At 35.2% G+C, this 25343-nt stretch overlaps 1 protein-coding gene across 2 annotated transcripts in view; it reads right to left on the bottom strand.

Moving 5' to 3' along the window:
• Nucleotides 1-25343, bottom strand: part of slc44a5b (solute carrier family 44 member 5b) — a 49417-nt gene that overhangs the window by 12152 nt on the left and 11922 nt on the right. For both annotated transcript variants that reach the window (XM_028444866.1, XM_028444865.1), the window contains exons 2-9: nt 17708-17756; nt 11450-11523; nt 6836-6920; nt 6507-6591; nt 6255-6368; nt 3383-3443; nt 3177-3300; nt 485-568 (exon numbers count right to left, since the gene is read on the bottom strand). In XM_028444866.1, coding sequence (XP_028300667.1) covers nt 485-568; nt 3177-3300; nt 3383-3443; nt 6255-6368; nt 6507-6591; nt 6836-6920; nt 11450-11523; nt 17708-17756 — 676 coding nt within the window. The remainder of the gene's footprint in view (nt 1-484; nt 569-3176; nt 3301-3382; nt 3444-6254; nt 6369-6506; nt 6592-6835; nt 6921-11449; nt 11524-17707; nt 17757-25343) is intronic.

Here is a 25343-nt window from a genome sequence, read left to right as displayed (position 1 = left end):
ATTATTATTTTTTTTTTTCACAATTTGGGCATTGTTACATCTTGGGTTGTTGTTACATCTCGGGCAATAACAAAGGAGTAAAGTTACTAAATGGTTTCCAAATTGATCTGAACCAAACAAATCATCATTGAACCATTTAACAGAATAGTTTATAATATATGTATATTTTTTTTCTGTAAAGTTTTGGGTGGTACGTCATTTTCTCCATCAACAACTCAAACTTCTTTCTCTAAGTTGTATTGGAGTATTTGTCAAGGGTATTATTTATATTCCATTTTTATAAGATTGTAGCAATCTACTGTATATGAATCATAACTGTTGTGTTTTGTCCCTTGAGGTTGAAAATCTGAGGACAACAGCAAATTGTATCAGTACAACAAACAAAACAACTAAAATTTCCATATGAATACCAAAATAATGTCCAAATATATTGTAAACTATGGAAGTATAAATTAGCATGACTTAAAGCTTCAGTCATACTTACAAAAGAATCCAGATCCAGGAATTTGCATAATCTTCAAAAATCTTCAAGCCAACTTCTTTTGCATCGAGCAGGCCTGAGATGCCTCTGCGGAGGAGTCATAAAGTCAGATGGATGCACAGCAGCAGCAAGTGTTTAAATTACACAGTAATGATTAAGGGTGTGCCAAAATATCGATACAATATATCGAAAAACAAGGCAAATCATCAGTGACTCCTAAATACAGAGCCACCAGTGACCGTTTAACTTTGCTGTGTCTGTAAAGCTCCGTCCATGTCTCGTCAAGCACTGAGGCAGCTTCACCTGCTCGGAGTGTTAACAACATCTCATCAGAGCTACAGAAGCTCCGTGGGAAAAGTTGCGCGTCGTTGTGGATGAGAACATTGATGTCAGGGTAATGCACTGACTGAAATGTTAATTTTTCATATGCAGTGAAATGTTCCAGTTTTCATAAAACAAGTTAATTCTGCTTGTTAAGCAGCATTGATATGTGTCCATGTTTACAGAGAAGTTGATAATGCTAGCACTGAAATGAGTTTTTTCTGCATTCATTTTGTTTTTAATGATTTAAAGTTAATTGGCACAAACATCAATAACAATATTTTGGTGAAACATTATTTTGTATGAGTCTTCCCTTAAAGACTTAAACATAACACAAGGACATTGGACTAGTTGTGGTCAGTGTGCGTGAAGAAGAACCACTGTGCAGTATACACTGTGTTTTACTTGGCTGTCATTCATGTGAAATTGATTGACAATGTTTTGTAATTGCTGGGAAATGGATTCAGCGCAGTAGATAAATTCAGAATTTCTTCAGTGACAGAGATATCGTAATGTATCGTGGATGAATTTTCCCGTGATATATCAATTATCATAATAATGATAATATCGTTATCGTGGACAAAAATATCCCAATATATCGTATCGCGAGGTACCCGGCAATACCCAGCCCTAGTAATGATCTATGTAGTATGTCTATAATTTACCTCATAGTCTGTTGAAACATTTGTATAGCATTCATATGACTGAAATATAAAGATAAATACAGTCTAAACTCCATCACACAGTGAGAAGAGAAAAAAATGACTGATTTCCACCGACTGACACCAAAGATTGCAATGTTTGTAAATGATTAAAAAGTATTTATGTTAATGCTAAACACAATTATTTGTGAAAAACAAAAAAAAACAAAAACCAAAAACCAAACAAAAAAATAATGCTCTATCTTCACCCTTTGAACCGTTTAATCTCTGACTTGTGTCTTCCCCTTAACCGTCTTATTATCCTTGGGGTAAATTTGACCCCATTGAATGTTTATTATTAAAAAAACAAGAGTTGACTTTATTTATTTTTGCTTCATGTTCCATGACTTTTCCTAATGTGATGGGTACAATTAAGCATTTTTCAATGTGCTAAACACATATTGCATGCATTGGTGTTCCTCGGGGGTAAATTTGACCCCAAGCTGTTTTCGCTGTGTAAAACATAGGTCTGTCAGTTCTTTCACAGTGAAAGTAACATAGGGGAGAATGTGTATGAGACAGAATCGTTTATAATGAATAACCCTAAATATGTTACAAAAAGGAGATACAAATAATTAAATAAATATGTTCATATGTACATTTTCTTGAGGCAAATACCCCTGGGGTCAGATTGACTCCAAGGGTAAAATGTGTTGGTAATATTGGAGGATAAAAGGAGGGTTAAAAGGAAAGCTAACAGCAACATTTATCTGCAGAAAAAAACTGTGCAATGAGTCAGATAAGTATACTGTGCTGGACAAAAGGCCATACAGACACTACTGCAGCTTTAAAAGCAAACTCATGAAGTCATTTTCTTTAGTCCACCAGAGGGCATCACATTACGCTATTTTATTTGACACACTTTCAAAGTACAGAAACTTCCCGTTTACTCAATTATTCTGAGTGTAAACGACTACATGATGCAACAGAATAATGATAAACAAAGCTAGCAGAATTAGTCCATATAAAGCCAATGGCACCAGCAGACGCCCAAAGCTGGAAACCATAGTGTTAGACAATAAATGCTTCAAAGCTATTGAATATTATAATTATTTAGCCAGCAGGATAATGCTAATACATGACTTTTTAATTGACTTCATACTGTAGCATTAATCAAGCTGATTGGACAGACAGAAAAAGCAGGTGGAACAAGCTTGACAAAGGCAGAACTAGACTTTCATATATTGGGCTAAAAGCCATATCAGGCGGGCCTTATAATATTAATAATACATAATTAATTCTGTTTTTTTACCTGGTACATTTGGAACATGTCTTCTAGATGTTTTATAATGATCAGCCAACCTAAAATGTACTCCATAATAAAATTTAAGTAGGTTTTTCTTTTAACAACATATAAACATTAGACGTAATTCACTAAGTGACCAATTAGATTCCAGAGGTTGCCACTGCAGCCCTCTAGCTCCACCCCTGCTCGTATTTAATCCTAAAGCACAAGTAGCAGGATTTTCATGCAATAAACATGCAGAGTGGGTTGTGATTGAACACATTCCAGGGAATCACTGACTTCAGGGATATAAGCCCACTTCTCCTACCCAGTAATATTTGTCCAAAGTATCAAAGGTGTAACAGTTTAAAATCATTTGTCTCTGGAAGACAAATCTACAGTATACGTTTTGAGGTAAGACACTTCCAAAAAATTATAAATGTCTTACTTGGCAGCATCTTTGAGTTCATTGATGCTTCTTTTGTGGTTGTTTCCATCTTTGAAGATAGTTTGGTTTGCTACTGTTAAAATCCCATCTCTTCTGATGAAATCAGGGAAGCACCTCTGAAGGACTAAGAACACAAATCATCAGTGGTTGGATTAGGAATTACAGTTACCATGATTTACTGTGATTACAGCATCTCATTTACTTACTTGGTCGGCTCGGCACAATCATCGCAGGACAGTCTTCATCTCGTATGACTTCTGCAATAGACTAAAACGTAACAAAGACAATAAAAAGTCAAACAAATCCCTTTTTTCAAATCAATTAGCTTTAGGTGGTCTCTGAGTTTTAGTTTTATGGGTTAGGGGGTCAGTTTGACAATCTGTGGTCCAGGGTGTGGTGTTTTCACTTAAGTCAACAGAGCTTTCAGTCTTTAAAGCCAAAATCTAATGGCAGCAGTGTTTTAGTCTGTCACTCACCAGAGACTGATTTTAGTTAAAGTCACATTTTAGTGTTAGTTTGAGTTTAGTGGTCATCAGTTTTAGTTTTTGTTTTATTTTAGTCTTTTATGTTTTATTATGTTTCTCATGGTAGTAAAACCCCTATTGTAAGCATACATCTAACTATGTCATTTAAAGTAAGAATGTGCCATATTACTGTTGTATAATAATAATAAAAAAAATGTCAAAGGCCTGTTAGAAAAAGTGCAATACTCAAGTTGTTGTTTATTTTCTGTATATTTGAACAAATACACCTACAAGAATAAAGCTTATCTTGATTACAACCATTAAGCTTAAAGGGATCCTCCACTGTTTTTACAAATGTGGCCTAAAACCTTTGAAATGTCCTTATTAGAAGATCAATGCCTAACAAAACGCATTATTTTCCACCATATTCAGTTTATCAACTTTTAAAAATGGGACGAGTTTAGTGTTTGAGAGCCTGAGCGTCACCATGTTGAAATGATGTCATTGATGACGCCAATTGTCCCTTTGAGCCCATTGAGTTCTATGGGAGGTCAAGGCATTCAGGATCATTTAGCAGCTTTTTCAGTCAAAATTACAACTTGTGCTGCTTTGGGTTGCTCTAAAAATCAGTAAAAGGTCAAAAAAAGTCGATGTAAACCTCTTTTGTTTACCAAGACTTAATAAACAAAATCCGTGCATCGAAAAAATCTGTGACCGCAGGAGGCGACTTTTCCAGCTCTGCTGTTTCATAGACGGCATGAAGAAGAGAAGAGGGGCAAAAAATCCGGACATAAATCATTAAACCATACCTTCAAGCATTTCTCACAGATTCTACTTGGGTCGGCATTAATGAGCAGCATTCGATCCTGGTTGCCTGTATTTATATTTTGTTAGACATAGATCTTCTAATAAGGACATTTCAAAGGTTTTAGGCCATATTTGTAAAAACAGTGGAGGATCCCTTTAACACTGGTGCTGGGGAAGCTGAGAGTTTTGTAGCCTAGTTCAAAACATATCTGGTAGGGAAGTGCCTTCCAGTTAATACGCCCAGATAGATGCCCTGTAGTGATGTTCAAAGGCTGTAGACGGCTTTGTCTGATACTGCAGTAACTCAAGATCAATGTCATTGACAGATCAATAGGACGGTTTCTGGCCTTTGTCAAGGTGCCTGTTTTACATGAACACATGCAACTGATGGAGCAGCCTACATTAAATTAGGGGGCGTTCATTCAAGTTACAGCACTTTCATTCATATTTATTTTGTTTGCTACATAACTTCATGTTGTGTATTCAATAAAAGTAATGAGTGTTCGTAAGTACTTTGTGCAAACATGGAACTGCACTTGTTGCTCCAAAGCGTCACCTCCAATTCAACAGCTTCAAATTTAATACTGGATGACTTTTTCCTACATTCTACATGTTCAGCACTTTACACGGGCAAAATGCTTATTTAAATAGGGCAGTATCAACCACGTCTGCAATCTTAGTAGGCAATAAGTAGATGAAAACACAGCACCTCCAAAGTATTCAATAATGCAAGAGATTTTAAGATTTTCCCTTTATTTGAGATTTTTGCACATCTGCCCTTTGGTATAAGATGACAGGCAAAGGTTGAGCTCAGACACACTGTACACCACAGCTTATTTTTCCAATCCACCATTTGTTTTGAATGGACTTGGCAATGTAAGCAAATTGTTTCTTATCAATATTTTTAACTATTAGGAATTTCTGCCTGTGATAATGTATAAAGTAGTTACACAGAGTTTATTTTCCCCTAAAACAGAATAACGCCAAAGGACAAAAATCAGTTGACCATTATTCATTCCCAAAATTTAAAGGAATAAGAGTAAGTTGTTTAATATGTATGCAAATACTGGTATGTAAAATGGCATTTCATATTATGAAGTAATAATAATGTAACAAATTACAAACCATGACCTGTTAAAACAAATTCTGGTGGCACACAAGAAAAGCAAAACAAATTGGATTTGTTTGATTGCTGTACATTTTTTATTCTTTTTTATTATCAAAAAATATCTTAAATTAAGTATGTAACTCAAAAAATTCCTGGATATTATGCTATGCATTTTTGACTACATCCAAGTAAACCATTATTTTAGTGAAACCTATTCTTTTACAAAGAAAACAAACGGATGTCCTATCATCACAAACTATCTTATACAACATGAAAAATGAGTTTTAGTCTGTTTGACGTCCATTTTTTTTCCCAGTTAAGATGATGTGAGCACTAGAAGCAGTGATTTGGTACAGTATGAGCTGCAGGTTTCTCCCACTCAGTCCCTCACTTGGATTTTTTTATCATGCAAATGTCATTTTCACTGGACTCCAGCCAGTCAGACAGACAGGGCTGTGATTGACTCAAGCTTATTCTGGAACAGCTCATCTCTATTGTGACAGCACTATAGGACTTCATTTTATAATTTTCACATGAATCTATCTCATATCAAATTGATTTTTAATATCCTAATAAAAGTGGAAGAAACTGAAATTTTTAAAGCAGAGAAACGAGTGGATGTCAAAACAAAGTTGAACGAGCATTCAACCATGATTAAGCTGTGGAAAGTCACGCACAGCCTTCACCTCTGTCTCTCACCTTTCTGCCAATCTTGAAACCCGGCTTGCAGAATTGCTCGTAATATTCCCAGGATTTTGTATTCCTCGCATCTAGAAGCGTTGCAAATCTGTCAGGGCACTTGGAGACACAGAGCTAGGGGAGGAAACATTTCCGCTTAATAAGAGAACCCGTCAATCTTGCATAATCATGCGTGGCGGAAAAAGTTTTAGACGTACTGTATATAATGCTTGGCACATGTGCTGGTAGTGGAATGCAGTAGGACTCACTTACCTGGGTTGTAGGGCACTGGAGGTTAATTAAAACTGCAGGATTGGCACATTTCAACATGTTGAAGTAGAATAATATGGCTTTGTTTCTGTAGGAAAAAAAGATGATGTCAAAACAAAGAATCAGATACAGATGCTTACGTAATCCTTTTGCTGAGCAAAGTTTTATCACCATTTACACATTCCCCTACACTGTAACTGACAGATTTATCTCAATTTATCTGCTTTTAGCTGAAGCATATTTGTAAGGATAAGAAGGAAAAGCTGGTGGACAAATTAGACGACCAAATTATTGCAGTGGCTGTACAATCTCTTAAACCATGTTCCACTCACGCGTTGAGGGTGTTTTGCTGACCACAGAAATGCCCGTTGCTGTCAGTTGGGTAGACCACCTTCCTGGCGTCACCATGGATCCAAGCTGAAATCACACAAGCATCTTACTTTAACTGCATGATTAGTACCGTGTCAGTACCGGTATCTAACACTCAGCATCACCTTTGTTCAACCCATTCATATACAGTAAAAGGCTCAGCTGAGGACAGGCACTCCATCATTATAACAAATAAACCTGCAACCAAGAAATCTAACAGTAATCTGAAGGCCAAATCCCACAAAAAAGAAAAAATCCTAAATAAAACAAGAATAACCCTAGAAAGTTGTAAAATAGAATATATATATATATATATATATATATATATATATTTTTTTTTTTTTTTTTTTTTTTCTAATACGTATAATTAAATACCAAAAAAAAATTAAGTGGTGCATTATATACAGTAACTGATAATTGTAGGTTGGCTTAAAATGCTTGTATTCACACATACAGTAATACACATATTTGGGCATGGCTTTAGCATTAGGATTGGGGTCAATTACATTTTTCAGTTACAATTACATTTTCAATTAGAATTAAATTATGATTACATTGACCAGAATTTTATTCCAATCATAATTAAATTACAATTATTTTTCATCCTCAAAAAGTCAATTACAATTATGTTCTCAATGACTAAAGTTCAATTACAATTAATCACAATTACTGAGCCTGTAATAAATAACCTAATAAAAGTTAACCTTCCTCTTGTGTTAGCTTTCTGTTAGCATCTCTTATGATAACGGGTCCTAAATCAGCTGTAAAATACACTAAAAACAAATATCAATCATCTAATTTCTTTCCTTTCTATTGATTACCTTGTTAGGCTTCCTAATCAATGAAAATATAGGTTTTAATATTTATGGAGTCAGTAAACTCCTCGATTAAAATTTTTTTTTTTTTAAATAGTAAAATGTGGGAAAGCTTGATAGGAAACATATTTTAATGACTGTTAACTACATATGTGTAGAACTGTAACATGGTGCCCCAGTTTTGCGTTAAATCATAATTGACCATTTTTATAGAATTTTTATGAGTCAATTATCTAAACTCAATTACAATGTAATTACGATTACGACAGCAACAGATTTTTTTAAATTACAACTATAATTACGCCATGATTGTAATTAATTATCAATTACGCGATTATAATTATAATTGACCCACAACCCTGGTTAGCATTGGAGCTTATGACTAGGACCTCATGGGTTTGCAAACCATTCTTTCTTTTCACAACTCAAAAAAAATCATTTTTGGGTCTTTGGAGTTTTTAAATTGACTGCAGGGAGTGTTGATTGTCTTTGCAATGGACTGGGAACCAGTCCAAGGGTTACTCTGCTTTCTGCCTGAAACAGGGAGGGATAGACTCCAACATCCTGTGGTTCCGATCAAGATAAGCAGCAACTGAACACTGATGAATGGATACACATGGTATCAGAATTAAAGTGCAACTGTGTGATAAAGGTCCCTCTACATTTACTAAATGAGAAGCAGCACAACACAGACTAATGTTTGGACTAAAAAATAGTTTTAATTAAAAAACACATAACACAAAGCCCCCACAATAAAAATCAATTCAGTTTAATTTACTCTGCTCTCCATAAAAACTAAGAAAGTAACACTAAAAATCCATTTACTACAAAACTCTGGTGTTTCATTAATTTGCCCATGCAGTCGCAACAACAAAGGTAAAAAAAAAAAACAAGATTAGGACCATCTGCTGGACGCAAAAACAAAAATGAAAATAAAAGGGACAGGACATAACAACATTCTTCAGATGATTGGAAACTGTTGAGTATGGGTTGTAAGTCTCACACATTGTCACAGCTCTAGGAATGAGTGAGTGCTCCGTCCTCATGCCCGGATTGAGACGTGACCCCACTGACAACAGGCTGCTGAGAGCCACCGCTTCATTGACAGCTTCACGACTTCATTTTTCCACACTTTGTGAATTCTACTGGCAAAGAAAAAAGTGTTCTTTCGTTGTAGGCTACGTCATACATTCTGTGAGAGTCTTTTTATTATTCACATTCTAAAAACTTGCTTTATTCAAACAATAATTTAAATGAAAAACCAATAGGGATGTAACGATCTGTAATCTGTTACATCCCTAGTAAGGCAGTTAAAAATCGATTCATAGGTATCACGGTTGATATTGATTTTCTGAAAATTGAATCGCAGTACAGTTTTTAAACAGCAGAGGGCGCTATATATTTATCCTCTTGTCCAAATGCTGAGGCGGCAGGCGGAATCTGCTACTGCTTTCTTTCTGGCCGCCTTCTACTCTTAAACATGTTCATAAATGATTCCTTACCCCTTTAGCACCGAAAGAATATCTGTAATATTACGTGAATATTTGTAAAAGTCACATTTTTCTATTAGCTCTGTCTGCTAGCATAGCATCGCTTCTTCACTGCACAGAATTTCTGCTTGGGGTTACCAGCGCCCTCTGCTGGTCCAAACAAATATCTGACCTAAATACAATGCAATGACTGTTTTTTTTTTTTTTTGTTTTTTTTAAGTCCAATTGTTAAGGCACAAAATACATTTTCAGTTGCACTTTTAAAAAGAAAAAGAACTATTATGCAGTTTTGCATTGTTTATTATAGAACCAGAATTTAAGTTAATAGGCTTCTTCTTCATTTGTATTAGTCCTTTATTTATTTCATTCAAGATTTATTTTTAGTTAAACTGCATTGTTTTGAATAGTTTATCAAGGGATTCTTTTGACAAAAAAAATAAAGGAATATTTTTCAATCATCATTTGTCTACAGTCCCATTTTGTAAAATAAACCACGAGAGAATCATATCGTGAACCCAGTATCATGAATCGAATCGTATCGGGAGTTGAGTGAATTGTTACATCCCAAAAAACCAATCAATAAAAAAATGTTTTTATAAAAGAAAAAAAGTGTTTGCAAATCAATATTTGACACTGCAATAACATGCGTTTGAACAACTTTCTTCTGTGATTGAAAAGTTTTTGTTTTATTGAAGTGAGTTAGTATTCGATTGAAGTCATCTCATTTTTATTTATTTTTTTTACATTTTTGTCCATATTCTTCAATCCCAAAAATAGTGCTTGAGTCGAACAAAAAAATAATTCAATTGAAGAAAAAAAGTTAAAAAAAAGTGTTCAAATGAATTTTGAGGGTTTCAACTTTATTCGAACCATCTTTTTTAAATTTAAGTGAAAAAAGTTTTAAAGTCCTTTTTAATTAAATTATTCTGACATGTTGGCAGTCATCAAAAAGGTAATATCAAAAAAAGTGTTTTTGAATTGAAAATATTGTTTTGGGTTAAAGCACCTTTTTTAAATGAATAATAAAGACACAAATGCACCTTCATAAATATGAGATAATAAACATTTCCGTTATTTTGCAGATAAAGTGAATAGTTGGTTACACTGAAGTGAGTTCAAATTAAAAAAAAATGTAATTAAAAAAAATCCTCCTCTAGCCACTGTTTGAGAAGTCAATAAACAATATAAATCAACATCTTTACGATTAAGTGTTGGTGTATTTTATGTGTAGCAAACTTTGCTTCTAACACACACTTGAAAAGTATATTACATAAACTTTTTATGCATCCTTATTTATAATCTTGTCGTTTTTCACTGTAAATCAGGTTGTGTGCGTAATTAAATTTTGTCTTTAAACGTTTGAGCTTTTAATTTACACAACCATTGTCGTTTTTTGGAATCCTATAATTTAATAATGTTACATATGAATATCAGGACATTTAATATTAAAGAAGTCTGCAACTACCCAAAAACTGGTGGACGACATGCAGAAAAACATAGATTTATTATCTAGTTCAGGGACAGAGCTGCTGTTCCTTTGACTCGCTACAAAGACCTTGCCACAAAAAAACAATTTATGATTTATTGAGATTACTGTGTTTTCTTTTTACTTTTTTATGTCTTCACGACACACGAGGGGAAAAGCTGTATTCTTTAGTTCACAGACAGCTGCATTGATAAAGACACTGTGTCTCAGATGAATCTATGTCAAAGACCTTCACTAGCCCCAGCATATCTTACAGACCTTCAGTGTTTATCTGTCTGCACATTCCATTGTGTCTATGTTTTGTGAACGATTTGTAACATCTAATGTGTATAGCAGGAAGTGCCCGGAGGAAACTACTGCTCCCTGGCACTTCATCAGATTGTAGCTAACTTTGAAGTTACTCCCTTCGTTCTCTCTCTTGTAAAAAAAAAAATGAAGTGAAACCTCAGAGAGAAAAAGCTTTGAATAACGACCTTTTTTCACAATTGATGCATGAAGCAAACTTCACACAGTTTACAACTAAAAGAATCCCAGGACAGGGTACGCCTTCATACATCTCACACACTAGGCCAGTGTCCCAGCACAGGGACAAAGAAAAAGCCTCTAGTCTGCTTCCCTGTATGTATTCGGCTGTATTCATGTTCATACTGGGCTGAGGTATGAGCATGGGTTGGTTTGTTTGTTGCTCTTCCTGTCACTTATTAAAGTGCACAAAAACATGCACTGCACTGTTGTGCAATGTGTGATTGTGCACCAGTTACAGGATGCGGTTGATGTCACACTCACCGACAGTACCCAGGGCGATATAGCTGAGGATGACGATGACAAAGATAAGACAGCAAACCACATCCGTGCAGCTCCTGCCATGAAAAGCAAAAACAGAAAGAGGCAACGACTGAAGATTAATAGTTAAAAACAACAGAAATTTCTAGGCTGAAATAGCTTTATTTGAACTTCATTCAGCTTGCTGTGTTATGAGACAAGACTCGTTGGGATTGTTTGAGAACTGCACTGAAACCCCAAAAGCCCTAACAGAGGAGATCTAAGGGCTTTGTTCTTTCTATTTTTAAAATGACAGCTCCTCTTCATTAATGTTTACTTTTTGTCCTTTGTAAAGACACAAATTGTGACTCATTTTATTTTCTTTAAAGGTCCAGTATTATGCTAATTTTTACCCATCTCCATTTGTTCTAAGAACCCCAACAACATAGTATTTGAGATTTATTTTCCCAAACTCGCCTGTTTTCTAGAGTTTTAGCCCTCTGAAACGTGACTTTCTGAGTAGTTCTCAAAACGGGCTGTTTTGGGGCATGCTTAAGCATATTCATGAGTAGGCGTGTCTATACATATATATATATATATATATATATGACTTCATGCCTCGCTCTTGCGAGGGAGATCAGTGATCACAAAGCGATCTTCTTTTTGCTATCCACACACTGTTATTGTTTTCAGAAAAAAAAACTACACATTACAGTAAAACACATGGCTATTTAAGCAGCTATTGTGATTGTGAGTCCATCTCAGTGCTTCAGGCAGTTTATCACAGCAGCAACAGCAGCGGAGTAAGTCACTTTCTTCCCCTCATCATCTCTATTAACTACAGGAATTGTGCATTTAAGGTGATAATCATTTGTTTTGTCCAACCACTGCGTAGCATTGTGTCACAAACATGTCAGTTCAAATCAAAGGTAATACGAGGCGATATAACGAATACTAAAAATGGAACTGTCCCTGGGTTCTACACCGTTGCTGCCCACTGCTCCTCAGGGAGGGGTTAGATGCAGAAAACACATTTTGTGTATGTAGCTTTACAAACAGGACAATAAAGTATGAAGTATAATCTATATTAAACCGCAGTGTCACATTCTTATAGGGTAGGAGGAGCCAGGATTGTCAGGAGGAGGAGTTTCTGCTTGGGAGGGAGGAAACATAACGTTTTCAACTTTGGCCCTCTGAATGAGCCTAAAGGGATGTATATCACTGTAGTTTCATAATACCGCCCCTTTACGTGTCATCATCACCATTGACTTTTTCAGGCTGACTACATTTGATATCACATTTATGAGTAATAGGATTTAGCTTGTTACCCTGAAGTAAAAAAAAATGCAGTTAGTCCAAACTTACTAATCATCACTGTTATAAAGCAACAGAGGTTTAGCTCTGAGTCTAAAGACTGTCTTTTTGTCTGTGGTACGATGACATGTGATCTCTTATGGACTGTTTTCTGATAAAATGCAGTCACGCTCCATCGACTTCCTGATGAGACTGTGAATCCATCCCTCCACCCCCCTGGAGAAACTGTCCCACGGGCACATAAAGACAGCTATTTGAAGATTCTCTGTCTCCCCTCTCCACAGGAGCCTCATTCTGCTAGTTCAAAACTGCTTCTCAAAGCATTTTTCTCCAAGTCTTTATTCACTAACAAGCTTTCTTCTTTTTTTTTTCTCTTTTCTGCTCTCTATTCAGCCGTCCTAAAAGCTAGAGTACTCAGACCTGGCCAAGTTCCGGTATAACTGCCGCTTTTAGAGCTACAAAAGTAAAATGTGTAGCCTTTTTCACAACCATGAACTTGTAACATCCAGTTTAGACTGTTGTTTTTTTTTTTAGCTTGCAAAGCCAAGGTCAAAAGGAGGCTTGTCCTAAGAGAAAAGACAGTGTTTTGTCCTTTTGAACAGTGGACTGACTGGAGTTTTTCATGCATTGTGAAAACATGGTGTAGAGACTCTACAGCTCTTTAGCATTTCACAATTATCTAGAATCTACAGTTAAGAAGGATGGAGATAATATTAGCTGTACAACAAACCAAACATCACTATGTCAGTGCAGGCCACCTTGACTTATTGGTGATAGTGCAATTTTAGCTAGCATTGCAAATTATCCTGTTTGCAAGGATGCAATTAACAGATAAGTCCTATGGGCCTGCATTAATAACTGCAGCAAAGCCTGCAATCTGTGCTTAACAGGCTGCTGGAAATCTTTTCTGTCAAAGAAGCAATGCCAATACTCATGTTTTATTATAGAATAAAAATGACCTCATTATAAAACCTAATATTGTGCATCACAGTAAACCTATGGCCACTCAATAGGGCTTCACATTATCTTACCACTGAAGACTTCAGGAGACTATTTGTGAAGAAAGATAATTGAACTCTGGACAATCTCTAATTTCGGGCAATCATCTTTATATCAGCTAAAGCCACTCAATCATTCATGGTCAAATTACAAAACCAAACTAACTTCTGGATTGGTTAATCAGGAAAAACTTCATGTTTAGATATGAGATAATGAAAATTCTGAACAACTCTAATATAGTTGTGCATTTGGAAATATTTTTCCAAATGCATCCTGAATTACACTAAAAACCTGTGAACTGTGATTGTAGAAACACCGCAATTAGTATCTGGGAGATAAAAGCAAAACAAAATGCTGCTAAAATGATCTTCTTAAAACCTGATATCCAGAGTTTCTGAGAAATCTATGTTTATGTATCATTCTTTTGAAATGCGAAAACAACTTTCATGAAAGCAGCTGGTGAGGGAGTGAATAATAATAATAATAATAATAATAATCTTCAGTTTCAACCTACACCCTTTCTGTTACTTAGAAACATTTCAGTTTGATGCTTTGCTTTATTTTTTATTATTACAGAAATAAACCTATTAATTCAACAAATAATCAATGTTGGGCAAGCTAGTCTAAAATTGTTATACATTTTATATTACTAGTTACAGGCATAAAAACACAACATATTTGTATTACAATATTACCACCTCCAAAATGTAAGTGAGTTACACTACATTAAGTTACTTTTAGCTAATCGCACATTTATGTTATGTGAAGCCAATTTAAAATACTAATCCTATTACAGATTAATGTCTACAAATGTGACACCACAAAACACTTTTCTTTTCCTTTTAAATAAAAATATATAAACAAAAATGTATCTACTAAACAAAAACACAAAAGAAAGCCTTAATGTTCAGGTATCATTAGGTATGAATGAATTAATTTGGAATTGTGAGAATAATTTCAACTATCAAATATGTAGTCCGTTTCCATGGCCATGCATTATGATTTGCAACAGATAGCTCTGCAGGAAGGAAGTCGGTACGGCATTTCTTCTTCTACACTGCAGAAATGGGTAGAATCTATGGGGGTGTTTTTTTTACTCTTTTTTTTCATTTTCATTGGAATATAAGTGGAATTAATTAAAGTCTCTGTGTAACTTGCATTACTGAGATTGTAACGAGTAATATATTGCTGATTTTTGTTTCAGTAAATCATGATATTACTGCGTTATAGGGATGTAACGATTAATCGTAAGGCAGTTAAAAATCGATTCACAGGTATCACGGTTCATATCGATTTTCTGAAAATTGAATCGCAGTACTTTTTTTAAACATATATTTATTTATTTATCCTTCTCTTGACCAAATACTGATGCGGCGGGTGGAATCTGCTACTACTTTCTTTCTGGCCGCCTCCTACTCTTAAACATGTTCATAAATGATTCCTTACCCCTTCAGCACCAAAAGAATATCTGTAATATTACGTGAATATCTGTAAAAGTCACGTTTTTCTAATTAGCTCTGTCTGCTAGCATAGCATCTCTTCTTCACTGCACAGAATAGCTGCATCCCAACTGAACACTGGGTTACCTGCACCCTCTTCTGGTCCAAACAAATATCTGACGTAAATACAGTGCAGACTGTTTTTTTTTTTTAAAGTCCAATTGTTAAGGCACAAAATATATTTTCAGTTGCACTTTTAAAAAGAAAAAGAACTATTATGCGGTTTTGCATTGTTTACTATAGAACCAGAATTTAAATTAATAGGCTTCTTCTTCATTTGTATTATTCTTTTATTTATTGCATTCAAGATTTATTTTTAGTTAAATTGCATTGTTTTCAATAGTTTATCAAGGGATTCTTTTGACAGTGAGAAATAAAAGGAAAATAGTAGAGTATTAAAAAAGTAAAGGAATATTTTTCAATCATCATTTGTCTACAGTCCCATTTTGTAAAATAAATCGTGAGAGAATCGTATCGTGAACCCAGTATGGTGAATCGAATCGTATCGGGAGTTGAGTGAATCGTGACATCCCTACTGTGTTACTTCAAAAACGAACATATTACAGTAACTTGTTACTTTTGTAATGCATTACTCCCAACACTGCAAATAATAATAATAATAACAAGATGGTATATCTTCATTTTACTGAAAAAGAGTTATGGTTGCTATGGTGATTGTTGAATTCCTTGTCTTTGGATCGTTGCACTTGCACTTTAGTCAACACTCATCCAGGTGATCAGATAGAATATTACTAATATGAGCATTGCCTGACTGAAGCTCTTCTGCTTTAATGTGGCTGTGCTTTCCACATTCTGCAGAGACACAGCTATCATTGTTTGAAAAAAAAAAAGTGCAAACACAGCACCATGGTGAAAAAACACAGTCACCGTTGAAGCATGCAGAGGTCATTATTAAGGAAACTCATGAAATAGGCAGCTCTGCTCTGCTCTCCTTTTACAGGGAACATTGTTTGAGATAAATGATTTAGACTGGCCTCACTATAAAGTTACACAAACTTATGTTTAATGGTTAGGAGGCCTTGCCTTATAACATTAAAGGTATTTAAGTCACTATATGATATATATATATATATACAGTATATAGTGAGAGAATCACATATTTTTGTATTTAACCACATTCTTGAAAACACTAACGCCAAAGAAAATTGCATCACTATTGCACAGTTGCATATATTCTCAGAGACAAATTGTTGTAGGGATATGTTTCCAACTGGGACTTGAGCTAAATTATAAGCACGCCCTGTGTACTTGTGCCGGGTCTGTGGAGAACAGCCCAATAACAAGATACAAGTCACTTCTTTTATGCTTTGAGTGCGAATGAAACCCAGATGAGCGCAGAGTTGGTTCTCTCCCAGTTCTCATTATGAAAAGCCTTTGGGCCACAGAAACATCAAAGTGTATTTGGTGCCTTCACCCAGCTGTAGCTCTGAAATGGGCTGGAAAGGCCGGGGTAAAGACACACAGAACGAGGGAAACATGCCTGCAGAACTAATGTCAAACCTAAAAGTCATTAGAGTGGACAGATGATCTCAGATAACAGAAGAATCATCATTTATAGTATATTTCAATCTTTATTGAGGAATTTTACTCTTCATTAGGATATAGGAATAAAAACCTGAAGTGTTAGCAATTACTAATTTGAGATGAAATAACCAACCTGAAGCATTGCATTGTAAATGCAGATGATCACAGCCATTAAGAACAATGCCTCTTTTTATGATGTGATTCACAGATTTTTAATGCTTTCTCACCATCACAATTGTCATGCATTTGTTTATAAGACACGTTTCAAACAAATGTAGAATCATACTAAGAATTGCAACATTAAGAGAGGCTCTTAGTCTGCTATGGCTCCACACAAATGAAGCTGAAATTTGATATTAAAGCTTGTAATGCAAAGAAAAGTAACTAAAGGAGTGTATTGCAAGACGTTATGGTTGAAAAGATATATTAAGAGTGCAAAGTGTTCATGCTTAAGTTATGTTTTCATACGCTGCATGTATGCACACACACACACACACACACACACACACACACGCACACACACACACGCGCACACACACACACACACACACACACACACACACACACACACACACACACACACACACACACACACACACACACACACACACACACACACACACACACACACACACACACACACACACACACACACTATTATCTAACTAACTTTTCACGAGGCGTGACTCTCCATAATTGCAACAGTTGCATTTTATAACAAACAAATAAGTCATTTAAAAAAAAAAAAAAACTTGGGTCAACACTTGTGCGTTGATATTATGTATTTGTGTTACTATAGCAATATGTTTTTATTTCCTATTCATTTTTAATACATTATATTATTTTTCATTGATGATGGAAAACATGTACTTAATTTAAATATATGTTCATGTATGTAAATACATATTCCATTTGAAAAACATACCTGTTCTTAACAGGCCCATTGAAGCTTGGGTCAAACTTGCGTGGTTCACCTGAAAGACAAAAATGTAATGTATGATCAATCATTATTAGGAACTTAAATGGAGAAAGCATATATAATAAAAAAAAAAATATGATAGAAAAAAGGGAAACTAAATGTTTACAGGAGATATTTCATTACATAATACGCTGTAAAGCAGTGGTTACCAACCATTTTTAAATCGTGACCCCAAAGAGTTTTCCTAGATTTAGTTTGTCATCATGTTGTCTTGTTATACTGTGTAACATATGAAGAATATCCAGGATTAGTTTACAAAATGACAAGATGCATTATCTCAGATAATTTTACACTGTATTTTTTTTTCTTTCTCTTTCTTATTTTCTTTACCCTGTTTTGTATTTGAACTACATTTATTTTTGAGAAATTGAAAGTATTGGATGTTTAATATTGTAAGTTGTGTTTTAATTTGAAAATAAATAATAGTTTAAAATTTAAATATATTTTAATCAGTAATAATTTCTAACCTAATCCAGGCGACAGCAAGGTTGAAAAACACTGCTGTGAACTATCTTTTCAACTGGTGAGGTCAGGTAGTAAAATGGTCTTTTCACAGAGTGGGCTACAAGTTTCCAAGCAAAGGCAATAAATCATTGAACAACTCATAATCCAAACATTTTATCTGGGTCATTGTGAGGATTCTCCCGGCATAGTAACCATACTGAGCCACACATACAGCAACCATTAGTCACCCATGACGATAACTCTTGACCGTGCACTTTTACAGGTGTGACAGCAACATATTTTCATTTATCAGTGTCTGCCCCTTTCAACCAACAATATCTCTATTTCCCTTTAAACCAAATGTGACGTGTAGCTGAAGTAACCCTGCTAAGATACGCGCACCTAAGTCGGTGATACAAGCACATGGAACTATGTTTAAACATGCTGTTATAATTGTGTGTACCTGAGTTTTAATATCAGCACATCTTTCTCTTCTTATTAATAAGTTTAATGCCATTAGCAAATTCAAAAGATTTGTCCTTGTAACCCAACTTTGTCTGATTTAGCTGTGCCGTTGTCCCACATAAAGGTCCAAAAATGGGTTAAAAACATCAAATAGCAATTTGGCAGCAGGAATAAGATACAATCTTTCATTACTAAAGTCATAATTAGTTTAGTTCCTTTTGGTGTTGCTCCACGTGTGTGTGTGTGTGTGTGTGTGTGTGTGTGTGCGCGCGCCTCTCCGGTCTCAGTATGTCCCTGCAGAAAGGTTACATTAGCATTTTCAGTGAAACAGCAGGACAAAAACACATGAACTACCCGACTGTTAATTAATACCTTTAAAAAAACACACACATTTTTAAAAAAGCTTTAGGGCCACAATTTGTCAATAAACTTGGACACCAATGAACCAAAAAAATAACTGAATTAATTTTCCTTTTTATATTTTACTGGCGAGTATTAATCCATCATCTTGTCTCTTAGTTCCATTTGTAACTCTTGAATCTGCATAATTCCTTATACACAGGGCGGGTGTAATTGTGATTGTTTCAGTTCTTGTGGAAGAGCTTTTAACACTTTGTGTGAAATTCAATAGAGGATAAAGCCTCTTAAATCTGGTTTTATAACCATCTGTTTTGTTGTCAGGTAAAGTCATTTCTTTTGTTAAAGTTGTAGGTCTAAAAGTGGGGGATGCTCTGGGCTGCATGTCAGAATTCCTCATCCAAGGGCATAATGTCACGAGACCAGGTGCTCACTGCAGCATTTACACAACAATGGTTTTGACTATGAGAGGATCCTGCTATGTGTGAAGGCCAAAGTGTTCCCAAAGGTGCAAAGGGCATTTATACATAACAGGTGGATCAATATGATCGAGCTGACCTAAGAATATATTTCTCTTATTATAAGCAAAACTGCAAGAATTATAACATAACCTAACCGCTAGAGCGGACATGGGCTCATCTGTAAACAGTCACATTTACTGGTTCCATAAACAGGAAGATATTCAAATTCTGATGTAGCTAGTTATGATTTACAGTCTGCATAAACAAAACTGATTCATGACATAACCTAACCGCTAGAGTGAACATGGGCTCGTCTGTGAACGGTCACATTTACAGACCTTGGAGTCGCTGTTAGCTTACCAATAAACGGGAGAGATTCGTCACCTGTACAATAAGTGTTGACTAGGTCACTGGGAGGAGGCCCAAGGCCAAGACAGGCTGACTTGATAATAATGTATCATGTTTTTCTGCAGTCAGTGCCTTCTCCTCGCCTTTCTCTCTCTTCTCTGTTTCAGGTGTTGTGAAGCTGATGATGGCAGTTCCTGATCTGTGGTTCACGGCTCAACTAGTCTGGGACACTCTGATGTTCTATCTCTCTATCCTGTTCTGTTGGTCTTTCTGTCCACTAACCCCAACCAGTCAACGCAGATGGCTGCCACCTCTGAACCTGGTTCTGCTGGAGATTTCTTCCTGTTAAATGGGAGTTGTTTTTCCCACTGTCACTAAATGCTTGTTCATGTGGATATAGTTGGGTTTTTGATTTCTTATTATGAATTTTATATTTTGATAAGTGCACTGAGATGACTTTGTTGAAAATTGTGCTATACAAATAAAGTTGAATTAAATTGAATTGTAGGCTCTTTAATAATCTGTGTGAAATTTGAACCATCGAACATGTTATGTTCCATGAGAGTACAAGGATCAGTCCAATTTAAATTGAAGTGCCCCAATAGCATAATTTCTGATGAGTCACCAAGTGATAAAACAGTGGCTAAGATGTTTCTAACAGACTAACTGGGAGATGTTGGTGGGCGATATATATTGGCAGTTATTCATTGCTTATTTGCATGAAGAATAACCTTAACAAAGGTACATTGGAGATACATTGGATGGCCAAAAGACACAAAACTAAATTCAATAAGTCTGATGGTAGTTCTTAGTTTGGAGGTCTAGATTTGTTGTTTTAGCAAATTGATATTGTGATGCACAACTTTTATTTGGTGCTTTACTTCTGACCTTGAATCAAAGTGTACATCTTTTGTACTGTGTAAATATTTCAAATTCCTTCTGTTCATTTTTTTAATGTTGTATTTTAGTGTACTATGTGTTTTTATGAGGCTGCATTTGTCAGCCGGGGGACTAAAGATGGAAATCAGCTATTGCTATCATCTTGCACGTGTACATGTTTATGTTTATTTATGTGTACGGTCCCTTTTATGAATAAATAAATATATAATAGAATAGAGAATATAATGCCTTTATTGTCACTGTACACATGTACGATGAGATTTTAAAAGCCAACTCCAGTAACAGTGCAAAAACAGTGTATGGAATAAATATTTTAGGGCCCTATAAAATCTGTTTTATTTTTTTCCAAATTCCTTTTTTCCACTTTAATTTTTTAAATTCCATTTTTTTAGAAATATTTCTCATTTTTTTAAAGACAACATTAGTTTTTAACTCCTGTGAGGAAACAAAATAAATAATATTAAATAAATAAACTCATAATTAAACAAAAATGTATGTCAAAAATAAAGTACACACAAATAAAAGGTAGATATAAGTTGTAGTGACATGTATTATTCTGACTTCTCCTTTTTAATTATTTATTTGTCATATAAAGATGTATGAGAACAGCATTAATGTCACCTGATTTCCTCTCAGGGATCAATGGTTTACTGAATCTGATCAGGTTTATTAATTAAGTTCAGATCAATTTAGTTTAGTTATCTTCTGTGTCATGTGGAATTTGACATTGACTAGATGTTGCACTTTGTTACTATTGTCCCCCATAGTCAGGACAAAAGTAACACCATGCAATACACTGAAGTTAAAAAAACAAAAGAAAATAAAACTTATTTTTTAGGAAAACAACAAAACAATGTTCTGGCTAATAAGCCATGCACTCTCTAAATAGAAAAAAATATTACATTTTTCATTGCTAATTAAAAAAAAAAAATCATTGTGACTCTAATAACGTTGCTCCAACGGACTTTTAATTTGTAAACCGAAAGTTTCCACTGAAATGGTTGCACTTGAGGTAGCTTGCTGACTGTGAATGTGAACCTACGAGACAGACAAAAAGCTGGAATAAAAAGAACTAAATTACAACATGGACTGAGTTATTCTTAGTTAGCCAGATACAACGGTTCTGTGCACCACAGTGACGGCGTTTCATGCCGATTTTGTCCATTTCCGCGTTTAAACGTTTTTATTGGTCGATTCCGTGACTCTGTCCGCGATTCCGTTAACGCGGATTTTATAGGGCCTTACATTACATACAATATAAACATAGAACATAAAGTAATAGTACAGATATCTTTTTTTAAAATTCATTTTTTGCTCGATATCAGTTCTAACCACGCTGAATAATAACACCTTAATTTATCACATACAAGGATTAAAACATTAATCTAGAGATCATTTCAATCATGTACCGGTTTATTACCTTATAACCATTTCATCATAATCAGCAGAATTTACAGTATACAATGTTTTTCTCAATGAAAACCTTTGATTAATTATTTTTTATCTACAAAACACCCAACACTCCTAGATTGTGATTGGATGCTCTGACAACCTTGAGTTTGGACAGCTGATATCACACATTACGTGCTATTGGCTGTCCAATAAGACGCCCAACAGGCAGTACGGCTTACAAATCATTACTAATTATATAAGAGCGTCAATACAATTCGACAGACAGAAGTCAGAAGCGCAGTGTGCAGTGCTCGCCTAATCTTGAATAGCTTTTTTCTGTAGGGATTCATTCCTCTTCACCTTACTCTGAAACGTGCTCACTTCTGAGGCTAATTTTAGCTTTAGCTGCTGCTGCCTGTTGTCTCTAGAAGAGTTTGGCTACTTCCACTTGGCTGATGCCTCACTCTGATCCACAAAACACATTTCAGTAGGGGTTGAGGGAGCGTGGAAATCTAGCCACCAGCTGTTTAGCAAACACTCCAGGGGATAAAACTAGGGGACGAGATGTGTGCTGCTGGATGTAAATGGAATGTATGAATGTTAGTGTTGAAAAACGTTTGGAAAAAGCCTGGCAGGCAATCTACAATGGGACGGATAGAGTCATGTTAGCTCCAATAACTGCTCATCTGCTCTATTGACGGAGCATTAGATAATACCACTCTGCAGCGTGAGGGAGAGTTTTAGACCGAACACAACCATTACAGTGGTAATCAAAACCTCTGAGGCAAAAAGAGGAATTTTAGTTTTGGACCACAAGAAAAGGCTTTTTCAGTCATTTTTGCTATCCAGTCATTAGCACATTCCATGACAGTCTGTGATAGAAGACATCTTAATGGAATCATTCACCAAGATAAAGACATGAGATCCTGAACACCACAGACAAGATACAAAACATGTCAAATATGAATCGAAAAGTAGGCATTGTTTCAAAGCTCTCAGAGAAAAACACAACGATAATATCTAGGTTTCAAACATCTGTTACCTGTCAGACACACTTTATTGTATTTACTAAGAGAAAAACAATATATACGTATATAAAAGTTTGACAGCTTGTGTTGAAAGACAACAGACCCTTGAAGAGATTATGTCACATAAACAACAAGAGCACTCAGAGAGCATAATCCTTTAAAATATCCTGACTCAAAAATTCCTTCTTCTTTTCGACATTGTGTACCAGCCTACCAAATTTCATTTAGATCCAGTAGGAACTTTTGGAGATATCCTGCTAACAAACATCTATATTAATAGATGGACGGACGCCAGTGAAAACATTACCTAAGGACACTGATTGTATGGTTAAGTAGTGTTTAAGTGTACAAGTAGTGCTTTTTGAGGGGACTTAGTCTTAGTTCGTAGATCTTTACATGCACAGCTGCACTGAGGGAGTCAACGAGAGGACACTGGAGATAACAACATTTTTGGATCAGACAAACGTTGAGAAAAAGGCCAAATGGGATCTCCACCCTGCCAGTATCTTATCAGGGGAAGACCAGCCACCCCCACCTTTCTGAACGGTTGATGAAACACAATAAAAAGGATGGAGTCAGATGGTTCAAGGTCTCATCGTTCCTGGTCTTCCCTGTGATATCACCTCACTCCACGGGACATTCCCAATTTTGTTCAGAATTAAAGTCCTGCTGTGTAAACCCAAAAATCTACATCTGCCATTGACTGGCCACAACTTTCAGTCCGTGGAAACACCTGAAATGTGTTCGGAAGTCACTTTGGCATAGTTTTGGGGGCAAACACAAGAAATCACAGGAAGAATTAAGTAAAAACACTTCTATGCATCCATCTACTAGCAGTGTGACGATATCTCGATACGGCAATATATCACGATAGTTTTTCGCACGATCGATTATGGATATGCTCGCGCTAAGTATTGATTTTTTTTTTTAATTAAAAAAATGTTTTTATTTTTTTTATTTACATTTTTCAAATTTTTTATTTTTATTTTTTCAAAACCTTTTCTGCTTTTTCACTAAGATGTGCAGGTAGGTCTTCACAACAATTTTGTTACTGTTTGTTGAAGGAACCAATATATTGTTTACTGGAATATTGCACTATAATGGTGTCACTGGTAAGAAAGACCCTATTTTTGTTTACAGAAATCACTATTGGAGATACTTATTTGTTTACATTTGTATGTTGACACTTATTTACAGAAATGTTGCACTAAAATAGTGTCACTGTTCATAAGACACTTTTTCAATTTATTGTCTTTCAGAGATATGAAACAAAAAATTGTATTTTTTCACTTAATCTTTTTTTTCTTGTTATGTCATAGATTATCGTAGATTGATTTCTGACCAATATATCGATAATCGCAGTATCGCCGTATCGTGAGATAATCGTTATCGTAAGCTTTGTATAACGTATCGTATCCTATCGTGAGGTACCCAGAGGTTACCAACCCTACCGTCTACAGAACTCGACATCCCAAAATGCAATGGGCAATACTTTTCAGAAAATCTCAATTTGTGTTTACAGTGAAGGCCAAAACAAACTTTCAAGTGGCAACATCATCCTTTTTCTTTTCTTTTTGGTGTAAACGATGTTGATTATCATTGATAGCTACTTTAAGTAGGTGAATATATGGTATAACCTTGACTTGAAAAGTTCCACCAGGATGTATCGTTTCTTAACACATTGATTATTATACAGATAACTTGAAAACAAAAAAGGGTAGAGAATGCTCAATCAGTGTCCATACTAAACTTTTAACACTATGATCTTATACATTCAGTATTTCATACATTTAGGGGTATGAGTTACAAAATATGCCCGTTGCCTGGACAAAAACGATAACATTTTAAGACAAATACTTTGACAGATCAATGCATCAATGTTATGTCTTTTAATTAAGAAAGTATTATGCCCTTTAATAATTACATTGTTTGATCGCAGCAGAGAAAAGACAAAAGCACGACAATTAACCTGAGATTGGGACATTCTGAAGTGGGGACACAAAACGTATGATGTATAATACAAAGTCTACATTAGTACAGAGCAGAGAGTGTATTTTACACAGTATTTCACATTATAACTCCTTCTGTTCTTTTGTCGCAACTATGCAGCAGAAGTTTGTAGTTTCCATAAACACTACAGTACACAGATATTCACACTCTCTCCACTGATATGAAACAGACTGAACA

This window comes from Gouania willdenowi, chromosome 4 (genome assembly GCF_900634775.1).
Source record: "Gouania willdenowi chromosome 4, fGouWil2.1, whole genome shotgun sequence".
NCBI classification, from domain to species: Eukaryota; Metazoa; Chordata; class Actinopteri; order Blenniiformes; family Gobiesocidae; genus Gouania; species Gouania willdenowi.
Note: the sequence above shows the minus strand (reverse complement) of the source record. Positions and strands in the feature narration are given on the sequence as shown.